Below are 17,476 nucleotides of genomic sequence, written 5' to 3'. Positions count from 1 at the left end.
CGATGTCGGCGGCAACGGCGTTGCCAATCAGTTTTGCAAAAACCTATCTCGCTCTTTTTCTCAAAATGATTTCAAACTAAACTATAATATAGCATCCGAAACAACTATTCGCGCTTGTGGCAGGTTTATATATATAATAACTGCATCAGAAGCACGCGATCAAGTCGACCAATGTGGATAAAAAATACTTGACGATTTTTGAATATTTACAGTATAACCTGCACTGAAGCCGAGATACGTTTTAATTAGCACATCAAGTTATCGCTCGTCTATGTATTTTAAATGCGTGTACAAATGAGTGATATGAGGACGAGGTTTTTTACCACTGCAGCCATACAAGTATTATAACAACGTCATATAATATACATGCATATTGTTATATAAAGTTCTGAGTGGTGCAAAAGAAAACTTGAAAAATAACCCCTGAAATGGCTATTGTGATGAAAAGTATTGTGTTTACACGGGTAAAAGAAGAAAATTTCATATATTCTACCGTTGTTTTTCGTCCAAAAATATTCCACTTGTTAAAGTCTTCACACACGCATACATATACTTACAGACACACACACACACATGCATATATATGGTATTTACGGGACGTATGTACATGTGGGCCAGCTAAGTTGGTTGTATATACATCTTCTTCTTCTTCCATAAATCGGCCTCTAGGACCATACCGAAAAACAACCTTGCCTTCAGTTATCCCAATCTTCGATGCTTGTGTTCTCCAATCTAGACCTCCTCCTAATGCTTCCACATCTTCCCATCTCAAACGTGGTCATCCTAGCGGTCATTTCCCAATAGGATTTTCTTATAATACTATGCGTATAGGCGGGTACTTGCTACGCCAAGCATGCCCAGCCCACTGTAATATTTTATTCCTATTATCGTTTCGACTTTATTCGTTTTTTTGATGACGTATATATATATATATATATTCGACAGGCGCAAACGCAGGAAAAAATTTCAAAACGCAAACCTCCAAAACTCTTGGACCGTCATAAAACCAATTTCCAAGCCATTTTTACGACACCAAACGTGATGGGCGAATGCACATAATAGACCTTCAGCTATTCGTATACACAGTGGATCTTAGCGTTATCTCGTATACATATATATTATACATCTGGACGGCGGTAAAACTAATCGGCCGCGAGATAAGAAACTCGGCGACGAGGAAAAATAATGTTGACAAGAAGATTCTAACACATTTAGTCTCTCACTATACATATGCACCATCGCCACCGCCCCGACAGATATATACAATAAAGAGTATAATATGTATAGAAAAGCGCTTGCTCTGACAAATTTTCCAATCGCCTTAAACGACGGCGGGACGTCACCACTCCACTTAGCACGCACAATAGGCGATGGAACGGAATCCGGCGAGCGCGTCCGCTACCCCTTATCCACCCACCCACTCACTCTTGACCACCACCACCCCTAGACGACCCTCGAACCCGCCTGTGGACGGCGTGCGTGCAGTTTTCCCTCGAACGCGGTACGTACAATGGCCGTGACGCGGGCGGCAGCGACAGGGACTCGACATGCGGTTCGTAAGTGGCCCGCGGCGCGAGAAACGATCTCCATTGTAAACGCGAAATTGAAAATACTATCCCTCCTTATTTCGTCGTCGTCGTTGTCGTCGTCGCTCGCAGCAAAATTCTAAACTTTTTCCATTCGACCGTTCCGCGGTAATACGCTTTACCACGCGAGCGCCGCGGTTGTCAACCGCCGGACGGTATAACACTAATGATAGGGGGAAAAGAATATAAATAAATAAACGATACTGAAAAAAATAAACCACCGTCAAAATAATATTAAATTGGATTTTGTCCGTCAGGAACGCCATATATACTGCACATACATATTGTGTATATAATATATATATATATAAACACGAGTGTGTGTGTGTGTGTGTGTGTGCACAAAGTATTATAAAGGTAACCTAAGCGCGGTATAGTCTCTCTCCCCGGATGGAAAGGTTAATTTGACATGAGTTACCCGCGCGTCATCCGTACACTGACAAAAAGCACTAAACAAAAAAAGCAGTCGTAAAACGTTTTCGCAAAACTACCGAAAAGACGTATTATAAAATATATTATAAATAACCAACATCCCACTGTTTATACACACACACACACATACACATTTGCATATTAATTTATGTATACTGAGCGATTCGTCAAACGACAAACACTATTATTATCTTGGCCCATTTTCGTGATATTATAAATTATTTTTTTGACAATACAAACATTTTTTTGTTTCGCTATTTGAAGCCTGTATATAAATATGAAATTTCAGTGGGCAGACCTTTTAGATATACATAAGCTTTTAATATTTGGTTGAGAGGAGTGTAATATTGCAATATTATTCCTATATAATACCAGCTACAAATATCGACATTGTTACCTATATCTATATATATTATATATTGTTATACTTTTGTGACATAATTCAATAACTAAACTTTAAATTGAATTGCTTTTAAATAACTAAATACATATTTGTTACGGTATTTACAGTAAAATAAATATTTAAAAATTTTCAGAAAGGTATTCAGTATTAATTTGTGAAGATAAATAATATTTTGTTGTAAACAATAATATTGGAATTATTTGAAAATTGCAATGAATTATCGCACATTATTAATAAAAAGTATTCGTGCAGTCAAAAGAATTAATACTGTATACACGTATCTATTTAACAATAAGTTTAAGCGCGAGGTGTTATCATTACTACAGATATTCTGTACAGTGCCATAGTTCGCGAACATTTTCCAATAACGAAGGCACGTCGAAGTATCTTTGAAAACATTTTTTTTTTTCATATAAGGTATCTACACTATTGTGTACACGCGCGGCTCAACAATGAATGACGACTGTGGCTGCCTCTCATGACCATCAAACTTAAGATATAATATTTACGGTTGTTGGGAATATGGTTGAATAGTTTTGTAGTTGCTGGTACGCACGTACTTTACGTCGTAATGACGTACAAAAACCAAAATTACTTTGCGAGACTTTGCAGCGTTTGACATTTAAAACACCCTGCAGGCCGCAGCTATAGTCGTCATTATGTGCACAAGCAACACGCAAATTCTACGTAATGTTGTTATTGCATTCGACACTTATACACGAGTATATTATTATCATATAATATACGGGTACTCAAATAACAAGTGTGTGAACCAAACTGGTGTATTTCATATTGTATATAATAATATACCTATGTGTAACAATATTTTGAAAAAATTTAAATACGTCGTGGATAATTATTCTATATGAGGTATTAATATGAATTCGCGGTATATTATCATATTGCTCTAAAATTTTCAAATATTCGATTACACGCTGCTGCGTAAATATTTCACAGCAGCGATGGTTTAAATTTTCTATTTTTTCATCCTCCACAAGACGTCTTTCCAGAGAATTACTTCAATACGTATATAACACACATATATATATATAAGCAATCCTTTAACGAGAAACCCAGCTGAGAAGACATCGTTAGCAAAGCCATCGCCACCGCCTACTTCCACTTTCCTTTTCATCGCTCTTAACGGACAAAACGTTTACACAACCATGTGCACAAATCGATAACGTCTATAAATGAGCTTTATTTGGATTTATTCTTTTCGTTATTTACCACCATCGATAAATAAATATATATATTATGTACATCCGACATCGTAGAGAAACGCAAAGACGGAAATAGCTTGTCATTCATCGAGTTATTAATGGAATTAAGCTTTGATCGGCGACAGTGTTAAAGTTTTTTTTAGCGTTTCACGTGGAAGTCGTTAACAGGTTAATAATATATTGATAAACCTACTACAATATATATATATATATATAGTGTAGGTACTATGCGAAATCGCTTGTCTAACACTAAAAATGTAAATAATATTTTATAACGTGTACAATTTGATCGAGCATTGAAGCTTGTGAGCAGCAGCAGAAAAATAAGTTTGATTAAAATATTTGACAAATAAATTATTATTATTATTACACAATTAATTGAATAGTGTGTGCGCACCTATTATTTACACTTCAGCACCTGTACATTATAGGGTTTCTTAGCCCGAGCATGAGGAGTATTTTAAAATGATTATACCGGTGAGTACCACGGCATTCGGTTTAGTCTAAAGTTTCTCGAGAGCACCAACACAATGGATCCCAAACACGCGTATGGCTGCCCACAGTGGTAAAGATAATTGCAGTTATTTCGCTGCAATAATGATTATAATATATATATTAAATACATATTGTATTATGTGTTCGTGTATATTAAGTCCACAAAAGGCCGCATGCCTGCAGAATAAATGATCGAATAACTCGAAGAAAATCGTAGTTGATGGATAATTTATTAATCGATCCGACAAATATTTAAACACACGGCGATGTTTTGTGATTAATATTGTACCAGACGTTATTATTTTATTATTCACCGGATGATAAACATAACTGAAGAGCTAAACGGTAATACCAATCGAAGCGTTAAATCTCGTACGATAATAATATTTATAGTTGTTATATACCGTGACAACAAAGAATATAATATACAATATACATTATATACTTATATTCAGCTTTATAGATTTTTATTTGACGCATAAACACACACACATCACAATTTCCACTACGAAGTTCACATGACTGCACCGTAAGATCCTATATAGACAACAGATGCAACAAATATCGTGTCAAATATAACACACACACAATATATATATACATTATACACGTATATGCATGAAATACATGTTGCATGAACGAAAGGCACCTCGAGGCATTTCTTGACAAATTTTTTCTCTATTTTTTTTTTTTGTTATCGCCGACTGCAAACAAGCGGCGCCCGAGTATAAACATACGTCGCGCATATATACGCGTATTATAGATATACGCGCACTCGAGGGAAAACTATACGCTTTTCCTCGATACGTCAGACGTCGAGAGCACGCCGCCGAGGAGGATTTACAGCCTAGAAAGTTATATTATTCCGGTCGACTGGGCCAGTATCGCCCGGTCGTGGAAAATAAAGACTGTCGAAACAAGGGTTTTTTTTTTATTATTTATTTTTTTTTTCGTCTCTTTTATTATTCGCCTCCTGCATTTCCGGTACAATACTCCTATTTACCCATGCATCGTGCGCGTATATATACATGTGTTCTTTGTGATCCATCAGGGTCGAATAAAAATATATATAAAAAAAACCGAACGAACGAACGTCGAGAATAAACGTTTGGACGGACGGTGGTGTGGCGTCAGTGGCAACCTGTATATGTACCTATATAATATATAGGCAAAATAGAAGGGCGTGAAATATCGTGATTTCCTACAATCTCGCATTTATCTTGTCACCCTTTTTCCCCTAATCCACCGCATACGATGTGTATGTGTATATATATATATATATATATATATATATATGCTGGAGCAGTACCTACTGGTATAAAACACTATCAGGCAAAAATGCACACGCGAACGCACGAAAAAATGTAATTATTATTATTATTTGTGTTATTATTTGCCGTCGAAGCTTTGGCGGAGAGTAGATATGCCGTGACACTATAGTATGTACCCGCCACCCGCACACGCCCCACTCACAAACGCCTATATACACGCTGCTGCACATACACTGGGGTGTGATCAATTTAAAAGGGTAAAACTACACACCACACCGTGAATGTCAATACCGTGAGAAATGCGCGTGTGGGTCGTTAATCTTTCATTAAATTTCGGTATATGCACGACAAGCACGTATTATACGCGACAACTATACCTACCCTAGGTGCAGCAACTACTGCATAAAGAGGAAATTGAATTGAGCAAAAATACAGGAGAAAACGTGTCCGAAAACTCTCGAACGTTATTACTGTTGTAGTACACATATAATGCAGAAACGACACAAAACTGGAGAGTTCTGAATTTATAAAGCGTCACATGCATAATACAATATCCTCAACTTTTGGCCGACCAAACGTTTTAGCGCATAGCTATATTTTATGTTATTTGAAGTTGTTATATATTTTTTACCAAGCGTCCGAATAAGACAGTCATTACAAAAATATATTCCTTCGTCGAGAGTGAAACGCAACAAATTATTAATTGAATTGCATTATTTAATACACGCTTTATAAGATGTCACTATTAATTATTAATTCACGACCTTTTTTTTAAAAAAAGAAGAGTAAAGGGCCGTATAATTAGCATAACGAAATTTTCTCGGAAATTATATTTAATAAATTAAAACCAATTACGACGTTTGAAAACTTCTAAACTCTAAATAACCATAACGACAAAAATTACACTTTACCAATGACAAGTTTGTAACTTTTCAGAAAGTTGTGACGCATATCGTATAATCTGTAAGAACTCAATAGTTTAATGCTCTTATATAAACATTATGACGGCCTCTAAAGTAAGACAAAATCATGCAACCGAAAACCCAAGATTATAAAATAAAAGTAAAAACTATTGTAAAATAAATTTCTCCCCAACACCACTGCCGTATTTGATGTTAACATGTATAATATTATAGCAACAGAATATACAAAAATTACTATAAGTTAAGCATTTAATAATAATTGTACCGGCGATACTGTTTGATAATAATGTTCTTACCTGATTTTTGCCTTTGAGTACGAGTACGTTGGTAACTTTTCCAAACGGAATTCCCAGATGTATGACCTCTGCTTCGGTGACCTCGTTGGGTATGTTGCGTATGTGTATTACCCGGGATGGCTTGTTGTTGGCGGTTTTGTCAAGTTTGACCTGAAATTTTTTATACATTATTAAAACACACAGGTCTGCAAAAAGGGCAAATCAGGATGGACGATGGGATCTCGGGCCTCACGCCAGCCGCACGCACCGGCTTTGGCTATCTCGTGGACCGCAGACAAACGACCGGGCGAATTCAATTTTGCGGCCAAAGGGCGCGACGCCGGAAGGGATGGGCGAACGAGATGAGGCCCCGGTTGTTGAGCTATTATTTACCGCATTTCTCTAGGATAGAATAAATGAATATAAATCTATTGTGAAGCGCATAAGTCGAGTAATTTTGAGTATAGTAACCGGACGCTGAAAGGACCCACATAACTATATCACGGCTCGGATATACGAATTGTTATATACAGAGAACCATGGCATTGCCCTCTTCATGTCGATGATCAATAGATTCAAAAATTCCAATTAAAAATCCAAAATCCGATTTCAAAATGGACCATATTAAGTATGCAATATTTTAATCACCTATAATATAAAGCTATAACGATCATATAGGCCCTATATGATCGTTTGAAATAAATCGTTAAAATCATATACGTAAAAATTTCCAATTCTCCATAATATGTGTATACAATATTATACGTATGAATAAACAATATAGCTTTAGCATTAGCAGAATATTGTATCAAAGGAAACGTATTATGTGAGATATTATTTTATAAAAATATTAATGGAACGAAACATTTAAACATAGATAAGTACAACCTTTACATTGAAGAAACGCTGCACATGGAAAAACTATTATTTTTATATTTACATAACTTGATTCTAAATGCAAAGTTCCGTAAAATGATGATTTTATAATATATTCCATTTTTGGTATTAACCATACCTCTGAGAACATTACTGGGAATGCTTTTAGAAAAATATTTAAGATTGAATGTTCAACTACATAAGATTTTACACAATTCATGCAAATGTCACGTTTACTATAAGAGTAAACGAAAGATGCTTTTACGATTTTTATATTTTAAGAAGTATTACATATTATATTAAATAGTAGATACAGTTATATTGGGGAAAAGATGGAACATCAAAATTGAAAGTAAAACATTGACGACTGTATGGTTGGAGGGGCATCACATTAATATTTAACAAAAACTCCAACAAATTCGCTGAAATTGCCATCATTCATCGGGTCCCGAGAAGCATAATCCGGGATGGGTTGGTTATTAAAGTTTTCGGACGCTTCGGTAAGAACAATGTCTTTCCGGGCATCAACCCATGTGCTGACACGTATAAATACCGCCCTGCAGGGTTTAAAAGTTTCTTTCGAATATTAAAATTAATTTAAGTTTCTTTTATGCAGGTTTCATAAGCTCCTTATTATAACTCTTTTTTCTTAATAGCTTAGTTTACATTGTCAAGCGAGGATAATTTTTCAGTCACGCTTAGTCCGCTGGTACCATTAGCTATGTCTTCTTCAATACCACAGCATAGCGTCACAACTACAACTGATGCATGTAGTTACCACTATTACATATTTTGTCGTACTTGATTTTTAATATCTTCGTTTAATTCGTCGAAGAAGTGATTGTGTAAAGGACATAATAATATAATATACACGTATACAGCGACCATTTATAAGCAGTGATCGAATTTCTTCGCAAGGGTGATAATTAATAGCGACGATTACTGTAATTATGGAAATAATAAGGTATTCGGCTATTTTACAGACGAACTACTTAATTGTGTTATACAACGCAACGTAAATATTATATTAATACATACCTATACATAATATAGATTATAGAGGTATGGTTATGTTATGAAATATTAAAAAAACACCAGCTAAAAACAGCGAGGCCTGGAAAGAAAAACCTTAGTTTAATTACAGAGTATTTAAATAATATTTTATGCGTAATACTTTATAATTATTTATTGTTTTTTTTCAGAAAAAAATAAACGTTTTCAGGGCACCATATTACATACAAATACAAAATATAAGGAGAATGGGCTAATTATGCGGGCAGCTCGAGTTTGTTTGAAAATCAAAAATAAAAATCTGCCTAATTTACACGTGTAAGTGGAGAAAACATTTCAGAAAATACATTTTTTTTTCTTTAAAGTACAGAAAAACTTTTGAGAAAAAATGAAAAATATCGGTTTTTTTCCATCACAATACAACTAAAAACCGAAAAAAAATGTTGAAAACGCAACCGCAAAACATTATACTTTTAGAGCAGTATCGTGCTGATGGAAAGAATAGAGAATACATTTTAGCTAGTCACTATGTTTAAATAAGCAAAACAAATTAACAAGGCTACGACGCGTGTATGCTTTTGCAGGAGGTTGACTTGCGGTATGCCGGAAGCAGGACCGTTTTCATCCAAACGGACTTTAAATTTTAACTTTACAAACGCGCGCGATTTCCAAAGGAGACGCAGAGCAAACAAAAACGCGCCGGGACGACGACAACGACGACGAGTTTTATCAATTGATGTAAGTAAGACGAATTAATATCGTACCGAGAGATAGAGTAAACAGAGAAACACTATACGAATATATATAGTTATATATGCACACTAGCCTGCAGGATTCTTCTTCGTTGCGTCTCGGTGGAAAAAGGGCGAGGGGGTTACCCGTCTGTCTCTCGTTCCCAATTATCTCGGTTGTATTACCATCATCATCATCATAATGCTTTTAAACTCCTCTTTACAGTGACCTGCCGTAGTAATGCCTGCCGAAACTTTACGTCTTATGCCCACCATTCCCTGCCATTGCCGCTGCTGCTGTTCGCCACTCAAACCGTATCTTTTCTTGCACGAACACAAGACACAAGTGCAGTGCCGCTCCTCCCCGTGTAATTAATAATTCAACCGTGAACTCCTTTCAAATTATCCGAAGCGTTTAGCGCACGGGCTAAATTACTACCACTACTATGCTATACTGCTACTATACTATACTACTACTACTACTACACACAAAACACACACACACTTCAATATATGCATAGCATGAGTACAAGGACCGGCGGAGGATTTTTTTAAAACTTTTTTTCACCCATCCCCTCAGAAGCTCGGGGTAGCGTATAATTATTATTGTCCACTTTTTGCGTGTTCTTTTTCTCTTTTTAATTGTTCCCCGCCACCAACTCTATAAATATATATTATACGGGATGGATTTCTCGCCCACCCTCGGCGCACCATCAACCACAAAATTGAATTAAAGGTGCCCGCACCTGATGAGAACCACAACGGCGGCGGACACGATTCAACCACATCGTATATATAATATATATAATATGTATAATATTATACAGTGTATATAATATGTACTATATACTGAATAATACGCGGCGGGATGTATAATAAGGTCGGCTATATGTGGGTCGTTGTAGGAGGAAGGGCGCGTTGGAAATATATAATATTATATATAGGTAGTGAAATTTATAAATCCTTCACGTCTCGTAATAATAATGCGAGCGGCCCTCGAATACTGCCGCCGTCGCTTGGAGGAGATATACATTATTTCGGATTTCGTATGCAATTTTTTTCGCGCCTGTTAAAAATGAAAAATCGTAGTCAGCCGCAGAGCCCCGCGGTATAACGAGCAAAACGGGACACTCGGGTAGGTATATATCGAGCTTTTCTTTTTGTATATATACCTACACGTATATATAACTACCCCCACGCCCGAAAGCGTTCAACCATCAAATTCGGTTTGAACGCAAGCACGTCACGTCCACCCTCTACCTCAGCCATCGCCATACCCGCCCTATACATATAATATATATACTAGGTACCTACCGCATTCAAACATTATTATGGTCTCGGCGTAGGAAATTTAATAAAGAAGAATAATATATTTTAAACACTGACTGGAAAACGATGTTATTAAAAATTTTCACTTTATACCTATAATATATATTATGTACCAGGTATAATAATATTATATAATATATATATACAACACTTTAACCACGGCTTGGACGCTTTTCTTTCGTTCTTCGCTGTACTAATCCCACGCCCCTTCCCTCGTTAATCATAATTTCCCTCTCTTACTCTACCAATACATTTTTTGTGTGGAAATATGGTTTGGCACGAGCAATTGACAGACATATTTCGATAGTACCGCCACTGACGTGTCTTGTGTACGCTGCACATAATGCGGTGTGAGTGTGTGTATATTTGGACGAGTTCAAGACCACTGCCGACGAAAGGTGAGGGAATATCCACACACACATACCCATACCTTCCCAGTATGTCACACAAGTGTTCGATTGTTATTACTATTATTATTATGTTTTGCGTCCTGTGTTTTCAATACGGGTTGTCATGACAATTGGTTGTTCGTCTGGATTTCCACAACTCAGTAGTGAGTGGAGGAGGGTCGATGTCAACAAGTCGATATACTCACGACACGCCGAATATATAACGCGCGATAGAAATGTTCAGTAAATGCCGACAGTTCATAGAAATGTATTATCGGTACAAATATAATTAGTTTCAGTATGTTTACTGCCACTGGAAATACACTGTTGTAAGGATGCGTAAAACGTGTAGGTACCTACTCGTAAAATTACACTTGAAAAATATTATTTAAAAAAAAAACGTCCGATGTAGTGTTAGATATGAATCTATAATGAGAATTCTACGAATCGACCCCAAATGCAACAAAACCTAAACAAATATGTACAAGAAATGGGGTTTTGTGAAAATTTCATTTCACAAACGCAATTCCTGACAGGAGATTTTCTTAGTCAATATTATCTTAAACGTAAAATAGGGGCGACGCGTCTTCGTAGAACTTTTCTGTTTTCGAAACAACGATTTTTTAAAAAATATATATATATATTCACATAAAAAGTTACTGGCGTATTTGTCAATCATCCATAGTGAGTTTTCCATCGAGGTTTGAGTTCACACACATGTCAAATGTTGATAAAAAAAATAATAACAAATAACAATAATCGTCAAAAAATTGCAAAGAAAAGTTTATAAAAATAGAATAACTGCGAATTGTCACACGGGAACAGAATTTCGATCGCAATTCGACCGTGCACACATACAAAAGATTCTACACATATTTTACGGATCCGATTAAAAAAGGGCAACGGAAAATGTAGTAACATGGTTTGGATTTAGAGTTTGGGATCTCGAGTTGATTAATGTTAAAAACAATCAGATCTTATATTATGACGTGTTACTGCCCTTAAATTGGTAATTTATAATATAAAAACCTTAACGTCATGTGTGTACAACTCACATGAATAAACATGTAACACACTTAAATACTTAATTTCATACACAACAATTCATATAGAATTCAGATTGTTTAGATATATACACATGTAATCATAGATAAACTTTAAAATATTTAGATAAACTTTTTAGAACGAAATTATTTGTTATTTATTTATTTATTTTTAGTCTCGGAAATAACCACAACAGCCGTGTAGTTCGTACAAATTATAGTGATGCAATATCTTTTATCTAATTCATATATTATACACGATTTCATACATTTATTGTTAATTCCAGTATTTTGATGAAACCAAAACTATAGTCTAACCTATAGGTATTATTTTAATTTATTTCAGGGTCACTGAACAAATTCAAGTGCAGTAACACAAATTATAAATATATATATTAGTTTTTACCTTCTTCGCGTCATTATTGTTGTCCACGTGATTGGTTCCATTCGTGTCTCCGTTGCTCACCGGTCCTCCTTCAACCCCAGGTGATGTTACCATCTCGTCGGACCCACGCTGTGAACAGAACGTAAAAATACGATATGAAAAATACGAATGATAATAACAGCATCATAGACCGAGCGCTGTGACAGGATATAAAAGTATAAAATGTTCGCGTTAACTATCGCCTGACGTCGTTTTCAAAGTCGACCACTTCACTCGTCCGAACAGCAGTAATATACATACATATAATATAATGTTCTAATGAAGCGCAATAGTCGTCATTAAAAGAAACGGAAAAAAAATAGTCCTATATGGGGTGGACAAGTGGTTACGACGTATGTATAAATACAATACGAGTAGGTAGGTATAGACACAAACACCAACATGTATACAATACAACATATATACAAGAGCACATTGCTTGTTTACGAAGTAGTATATATTTTTTTAATTTTCTGTACACTAGCGTTTTATCGTATGTGTGTGTGTGTGTGTGCGTGCGCGTGTGTGTATATATACAGCATATATAATAACCTTTGTGCCGTCCACCTATCGTCGGGACATGTTGAAAAAAATGAAACGCATTTGTGTTGGGCGAGTGTCAAAAGGGCTTTTGCAGCGGCAAATACGTGGCACGGACAGCTCGTTTCGTTCTCCACCACCGCAGTATTGCGTTTGAGCAGTTTAAAAACCAAACTATATACGTAGGTACAGAATAACACGCGTAACTATATACTACTAGTTTTTAGATGTATATATATATATATATAATATATACCGCGGTATAATATTATGTACGAAATTCGTGTTCACTTGGAATGATGCGATGTAGATAACGATACGCGAATATTATCGGTAATCGGTTTCCCGCGACAAACGATCGAACCACGGTAATTGAATAAGATACATTTTTATATTTTTATGCGTTGATTACATTTTACCGTCCCCGAAACGAGTGCGACGAAAAATTTTATTTCCATTTACATTTTTATGCAACCTGTATGTTTGGTTTTTTTTATATCTGCTCATAATTTAGTTAGTCGGTGAAAAAAAAAACGAATCAATTTCCACAACAGTACCTCCAATAATATTATATTATACATGCGTGTGCGTGTGTAGGTTTTTTCCGTACGCTCGTGAAATAAATATTATCAGTTGGGTCTTGAAATTTTTACATCTACGCACTCGGGAACACTAAAACGCATAATTGGGTAAAACGCCATTTCCCCGCTGCCGCCGTTGTCACCACTCTGCAGCAGTCCGGTCGCAACGTTTTTAATACCTTTTACACACCTGCAGCAGCGCTAAAAAGCTACTTTGAAACTTGACCGGTTATTACAAATATTATATATACATATAATTACAAACGTCCGGGCGCGGAAAGCGTAAAAATTAAAAAAAGCGTAATCCATCAAAAAAAAAAAAAATTAATAAATAAATAAAAAGAGGGATTGGTGTTGTGTGTATACGCGCGATATTTTTGTTAAATCCGACGACAGCCGAATTACGGTATAAATAATCGTAATAAATAATAGTTTTTTTAACCGTCCAAACAAGTCAATTAAAATCTCGTCTGGAATACGTTAAAAAATATTATATATGTATAATATATATATTATGTACAAGAGGATGACAAAACAAATGCTAAGCCGAGCTTTTCGCGCCGACCGCGCAACCACACTTTGGCGCGCTCTAAAAATTAAAAATAGTTTTATACGAACGGATATTGTACAGGAGACTTTTTTCGTTTCGTTTTATTGTAATCATCATCATTATTATTATTATTATGCAAATGTCGTTTACCGGGGCAGACTACGCTATACACAGAATTCTTGAACGAGTAATTAGTTTTAAATAGGGCTTTGTGCGAGCGTGCGAGAAGCAGGGAGAAAATAAAATAACATTATATACTTTATAGGAAAATCCAGCCACCGGATGCTGGCCTTTTTGTTTTAATTTTAATTTTTTTTTTTTTTTTTGGTATCCTGCAGAACTTGAAAAAAGTTCAACTTTTTTCCCCTTCGCGACACACGCCGTTTATATATTTACGACCAGAAGTGGGCGGTGGCGAAGAGGTTAATTGAAAACACGAATTGTGGATCTGACATGACCAGTATGAAAAATCGTAAAATAATATTAAAAACGTAAGAATTTAGAATATATAAGTTTGTACACTAAATACCATAGAACTACTAACAGTAACAGAACAGGTAGAATATATAGTATATAATAATATTATTCTATATGGTGTCACATAAAATATATAATTCCATCGACACGAAATTGGAAAAATCTATTGCAATAGTATTTTATTGTTAAAACTGCAATTTTACTCTGCGTGCGGTGCGATTTATAATTATTATATCGACTTCTTATTTTATGCGGTCAGAAAATACAAATACAAACCAGTGTTCGAGATTTACGTTCCAAACAATAAATGCGGTAAAAACAAAAAAAAATATCAAATATTTGTGTGAACGCTTTGGGTTATTTTTTTATCTCAGCTTTATAGTGCTTGAATATACAGAGTAATAAATGATGACACCTCCGCAGCGGTCGTGACATGCTCGCACACCGATTTCGGACTCAGCGAAGCACAAAGATTGGTATCGGAAAGATGTTCGGCGATCCGTGATAATGAACCGATGACGGATAGACCTTGATTCGAACAAGTGTCCGTATATAATTCGTTGCCGTCTCGAACGATAATAATAAGAAAATATCCACAAATAATATAATGTAATATATTATTTATAATATACACGATAATACAGTCTGACCTTAGGCGATTTTGTTTTCTGTACGAACCAATAGTCAATTGTACACCTATTTATCACACAGAATAGTACATCATATTATGTTATGACTCGGAGAGTATATGCGGCGCACAAATTTCTGTTTTCATTTACTATTATTTATATTAGCACACACCCACTAAAGTCAAAATTGAATGTACTGAATTCACACACATACCGCCTATATTATATCACATAATAATTTTAGATATGCATAATACTACGATGATATACCGACGACCCCGGCTTTATTGTTTAATTATCCCATCCCGTTTTAATATGGGCAAAAGTTATAGGTACACTTATATTTGAATATACTCATCATTACAGGTAAATAATACATATATGTCCATGCCCACAGCAGATAAACGAAGAGTACTGCAGAGAAGCATGATGTCGACCGACGCGTTTAAAATTAAAACCCATTGAGCGGGAAAAATATATTCGCACATATACCACCAGTAGCTATTAATACATATTATATCTACGTGCGATAGTCTAGACTCTAGACGTCAACTGCAGTGCATACGTGCGGCCTTCGTGTAATACCCACAGGATATATAAAATCAATGGATATAAGGTCACGTGTGCATATTATTACATGCATACAAATATAGTGGAAAGCCGCGTTTCCCGGTAATATTGCAGTATAGTTTCGTACATCGAAGTAAATAACACAAACCAAAATTACGTATTGGCGGGGATGATCTATTCAGAGTGAACGGTCGTCGCCATCCCCTGGCGAATTATAATATCGGAGGCAGTGGATCAAAGACGGCGATGCCATTGAATTGCCTATACGGAGCGCCGTCCGAAGACTTTACACGACGGGCAAACGGAACGGTATAATAATATATTAAAGTAGGTATATTATACGACATATTATTCATATATATATATAATACGAGTGGCAGAGTTCGAGGGCTTTGTTCGAAAAAATTGTTCGATCCGTCTTTGCGATTACCCTGGCCAAAGACCGGACGGTTAAGCCGATTCCCGGAAGAGCCAGTCTTGGAAGATAAAAACCCTCGTTATTTATTTTCATTTTTTTTTTACTCGCGACGAGTGTGTGCGCAGCAAGACACGCTCAAAACCATAATATTTCAAAGACACGGGGAAACCTAATTCGCCTTTCCCCTATATACGAGTATAATAATAATATTTATATCCCCATATACACCGGACTCGGGGCAAAATAAATATAAATAAATAAAAAAAAAAAAAGTAAAGAATCTATCGGTTTTGTCGTATGTTCATCGTCAAAGAGTATATATATATATATTTATTTATATATAAAACTTCTTTTATAGTAAATCGGTATACAGTGATAAATCGACCGGTGAGGCACGGGTGGCGTATTCGTTCTATTCCCGACGGCACACAAACCCGAAATTGATTTTCGTCGTTTCGGCAATACGAGGCGTGGAGAAAAAATAAATGTCGAACGAACGACACTGAGGTAAAAAAAAAACGTGTCTTGACGCCGAAAAGTAAATAAGGGGACGGTGGTCTGATCCATGTCCCCGTGGGGAGGTTCTAGTCGTCCGAATCCAGTTGGATTTCTGCAAAAAATCTATAATAATAAATAACACGGCGGTCGAAGCTACAACAGGACTACTGAAAACTAATGGTCGTATGACAGTCCAAACCGTCAAGCGATTCGTTAAGGCTCAGAACGAACAGTATCCTGAAAAATGCTTCAACTACTATACATAATACACATATATATATATATAACCATCATGTCAACCAAAAACTGCTGTATTCTAAAAAGTAACTAAAAATGAAACTATTGGCACTTTATCGTTCTTGACTTACCCGAAAAATATATACTATATAACTGCACAGTACATCGAGTTTTTTATAGAGAACATTGTTTTATATCAGTAAATGTAATGTGATATACCTATACGTATGCCGTATATAAAGTAAGTACAGCGATATAGTTGGCAAAAAGAAATATGAATAATACATCATATTCTACTTCTGACAAAATGCCGGAAATTGCGAGGTGCACTTAATCGTAAAATAATATGTATAATGTATAACTACAATTACGCTATGTGACGATTTGAGCATATACCTAATAAATTATAATACTCAAGCACAATATAGCTGCCATATCATGCGTATTGACCCGAAGTGTTTGAAAAATATAAAATTTACAGAGATCAATTTATCACACGTATGATATTATATACCTACAAATTTCCATTTAATCCAGCACCTATATATTGTTTTCAACCATTATA

At 35.6% G+C, this 17,476-nt stretch overlaps 1 protein-coding gene across 8 annotated transcripts in view; it reads right to left on the bottom strand.

Moving 5' to 3' along the window:
• The window catches only part of LOC100162918 (polypyrimidine tract-binding protein 2), a 139,003-nt gene that overhangs the window by 55,770 nt on the left and 65,757 nt on the right, over positions 1 to 17,476 (bottom strand). For all 8 annotated transcript variants that reach the window (XM_029490329.1, XM_008185291.3, XM_029490330.1 and 5 more), the window contains 2 exons: positions 12,394 to 12,501; positions 6,630 to 6,779 (listed from right to left, as the gene is read on the bottom strand). In XM_029490329.1, coding sequence (XP_029346189.1) covers positions 6,630 to 6,779; positions 12,394 to 12,501 — 258 coding nt within the window. The remainder of the gene's footprint in view (positions 1 to 6,629; positions 6,780 to 12,393; positions 12,502 to 17,476) is intronic.

This window comes from Acyrthosiphon pisum, chromosome A2, assembly GCF_005508785.2.
Source record: "Acyrthosiphon pisum isolate AL4f chromosome A2, pea_aphid_22Mar2018_4r6ur, whole genome shotgun sequence".
NCBI classification, from domain to species: domain Eukaryota; kingdom Metazoa; phylum Arthropoda; class Insecta; order Hemiptera; family Aphididae; genus Acyrthosiphon; species Acyrthosiphon pisum.
The sequence above is the reverse complement of the archived record's forward strand: the minus strand, read 5'-3'. Positions and strand labels throughout refer to the sequence as shown.